The 2756-nt window shown below is 39.9% G+C and overlaps 1 protein-coding gene across 1 annotated transcript; it reads right to left on the bottom strand.

Moving 5' to 3' along the window:
• Nucleotides 1-377: 377 nt before the first annotated feature.
• On the bottom strand, nucleotides 378-1997 carry LOC310779623 (uncharacterized protein; the record flags this gene model as incomplete). The annotated part of the gene is made up of 5 exons (XM_083640133.1): nucleotides 378-497; nucleotides 658-701; nucleotides 798-920; nucleotides 1059-1652; nucleotides 1943-1997. The coding sequence occupies 5 exons, from the start codon at nucleotides 1995-1997 to the stop codon at nucleotides 378-380; spliced, it is 936 nt and encodes a 311-aa protein (XP_083496259.1).
• Between the last annotated feature and the right edge of the window lie 759 nt (nucleotides 1998-2756).

The raw sequence follows: 2756 nt of genomic DNA, 5'->3' as shown, positions 1-2756 counted from the left end.
ACAAGTTCAACACTGTTACACTGCATGGTTTTTACTGTCAATCCTCTGATGGTAAATTAAACTAATGATCTTCCTTCATAAAAGTAGAACTATTCAGCATTGAATATTTATCAGGGATTTTCTCAATTGCAACAGCTTCCCCGATTAAAAAACGAGAATTTCAGCAGATATCAATCTTACACGGACGCTAATAGTGTGAACGTAAAGGCAAATCCTGAGTACTCTGAAAGCATATTTGGATTAATGCAAGCCAAGGCATTGAATAAAAATCTATTTTAACAATAACCTTATAAAGAGGCACTAATAATGATGCTGTGTATGTGTGTGACACAGAAATAAAGCCTGATCAGATGAAAGTACAGATGAAACGTGCAGTTCTACTGCTTTATGCTGGAGTACACACAGTCAGGGTTGGAGGTGTCCCTCTGTCTTCTTCTTGATCTGTGGGCCTTGTTTTCATTTAAAGCAGCATAGTGGAGGTTGTCTGCATCTTGGTCCTACAAACAAAAATAAAGATGATTAGTAGATGACCATATAATATAGCATATTACACTGAAGAGCAATGTAACAGAAGCTCAAACAAACATGTTATTGTTGTGTACATGCTATACGCATATGGTCATATAGTACAACAGTTGATGTATAGGAACGACTTACCGCTGCATTCAGAGTAGAGGCTATTGCACTTCTTGGCTTGCAGGCTGGTTATGAAGACAATAGACAGAATGAAATGCCCTCTTACTAAAAAGGCCTTGTACATTGAATGTGCACTATCAAATACAAAGAATATTACGTACCTGTGCATTGGCAGGTTCTCTTGTTCATCTTGTACAGCGTGAAAGCCAAGATCACAATCAGGATAGCGGTGATCCCCAATGCTGTGCTGAAGAAATACACTAAGACAAGATAGTCCGCCCCATCTGCACAGATCCAGACATTAGGACACACATGGCAAAGTTGTCAGCTTTTTTTCTATGTTTATATGAATCTGAAGTTTGGTGAGGGAGTAATCACAACTATTTCTGAGTTGAGACAAGCTCTGCTAAAATGTGACTTACGTTCAACGTCTATCTTGGTCCCTTTTCCAAACAGTATCTCCCCACATGAGAGCACAGCACAGTAGTAGGTCCCAGCATCAGACAGATTCAGCCTCTTCATTGGGAAGTTGTAGACACAGGTCTGTGTCTGGGCGTTGGCTTTCCTCTCACACTGATCATTCCTGACTCCATGGCTGTAAAGGACTGCTGGGCGAGATTCTCCTGAGCTTCTGAACCAGTAAACACTGTGTTCTCCATCACAGGTCCCAGTGTGTACTGTACAGTTCAGAGTCACAGAGCCTCCTGGCTGGATGGTCTCAGATGCTGGCTGGTGGACGAAAGCTTGGATGTTTGAACCTGAACCCTTTACACTGAGAAGAACTCCCTCTGCAAATTCAAACTTAAAGGAATAGCTACTTGCGCAGAAATAAGTTGCTGAGTCTGTAGGCCGCAAATTTGAGATCTTCAAGTGATTCTTATCATTTCCAGTGTCCAGAGTGAAGCGTGGATCGTCGTTGAATTCATCATAAAAACTACCATTTTTACCATGCTTATAGAAGGTAGATATGAGCTCTGGTTTCTGTCCCAGTGTTTGCTTATACCAGTAAAACTTTCCTGCAATGTCACCGTCAGGGACGCATCGCAAAGTCACGTTGTCTCCAACGTTAGCGGATACAAGACCACTCTCTTGACGTACAGATGAGGATTGTTTCACAGTTGTCATATGAGCTGAAGTAAAAAATAAAGACCAAGCAAATGCACAATTAATTTTATACCACGATCATAAGTAAATAATAAGGTACATACAGTACTGTTAGCTATTGCAGAATACATTTAACAATATGTGAAGCAATCACATGAAGAAAGAACTTCTACCAAATGTTGTGTAAAAAGGCACGACTTACCTATCATCCCCAAGAAAAGACATGTGAGGAAAAAAGCAAACTTCGGAGGAGCCATCGTGTCAAAATGTTTGAGTTGAATGCAGAGAATCTCCGTACGTACTCTACTCTTCAGAGACAAGACTGCTTTTGATTGGTCCACGAGAACTGACATTGAATGTTGAAAGACATGGTTACAGCCCCCTACATTGTTAACTTTGGTCCTTGAAAATAGACACATATAAATCAGAATATGACAGCTAACATTAGCTTTATTTATTATTATTATTATGTTTTACATTTGTATAAGATACAGCAGAGTCCAGTTATGGACAAAGGCAGCCACATGTGTGCAACGTTCACAGACCATAGCAGGAATGCAGGCATAATAATATGGTATCTGTCCGGTAGTAACTGGCTTTGATTTGCTCAATACTTGTCAAATAAACTAGGGATACGACAATGGAAAAGATCACTTAAGTTGCAATGAATCAGCATTTAATCAGAAAATACACACCAAATTCACATGTGGTTCCTATGATTTTAGGCAGTTCAATCCATACTTTTCTTTGGATTCTGCAATAGAATCCAGAGAACCAGGAGCAAAACCTGTGATGTTGTGGAGAGACACATTTTGAAGAAAGATTAAATAATGGTCTCATAGAATTGAGACTTGCTGCCTACCACAGGTCTAACCAATAACATTAATGGTGGTTTCCAACTTCCATTCCATTTAGGAGTTCCAGCCTGGGGCACTCATTAATGTTATTGGTTACACCTGTGTTTACTCTGCCTTGAGACACACAATGGCTGCTGTGAATAGGGTCTATTGAACTAC

The sequence above is a fragment of the Poromitra crassiceps genome (assembly GCF_964638095.1).
Source record: "Poromitra crassiceps genome assembly, chromosome: 7".
Taxonomy (NCBI): domain Eukaryota; kingdom Metazoa; phylum Chordata; class Actinopteri; order Beryciformes; family Melamphaidae; genus Poromitra; species Poromitra crassiceps.
This window is presented reverse-complemented; position numbering and strand designations above follow the sequence as displayed.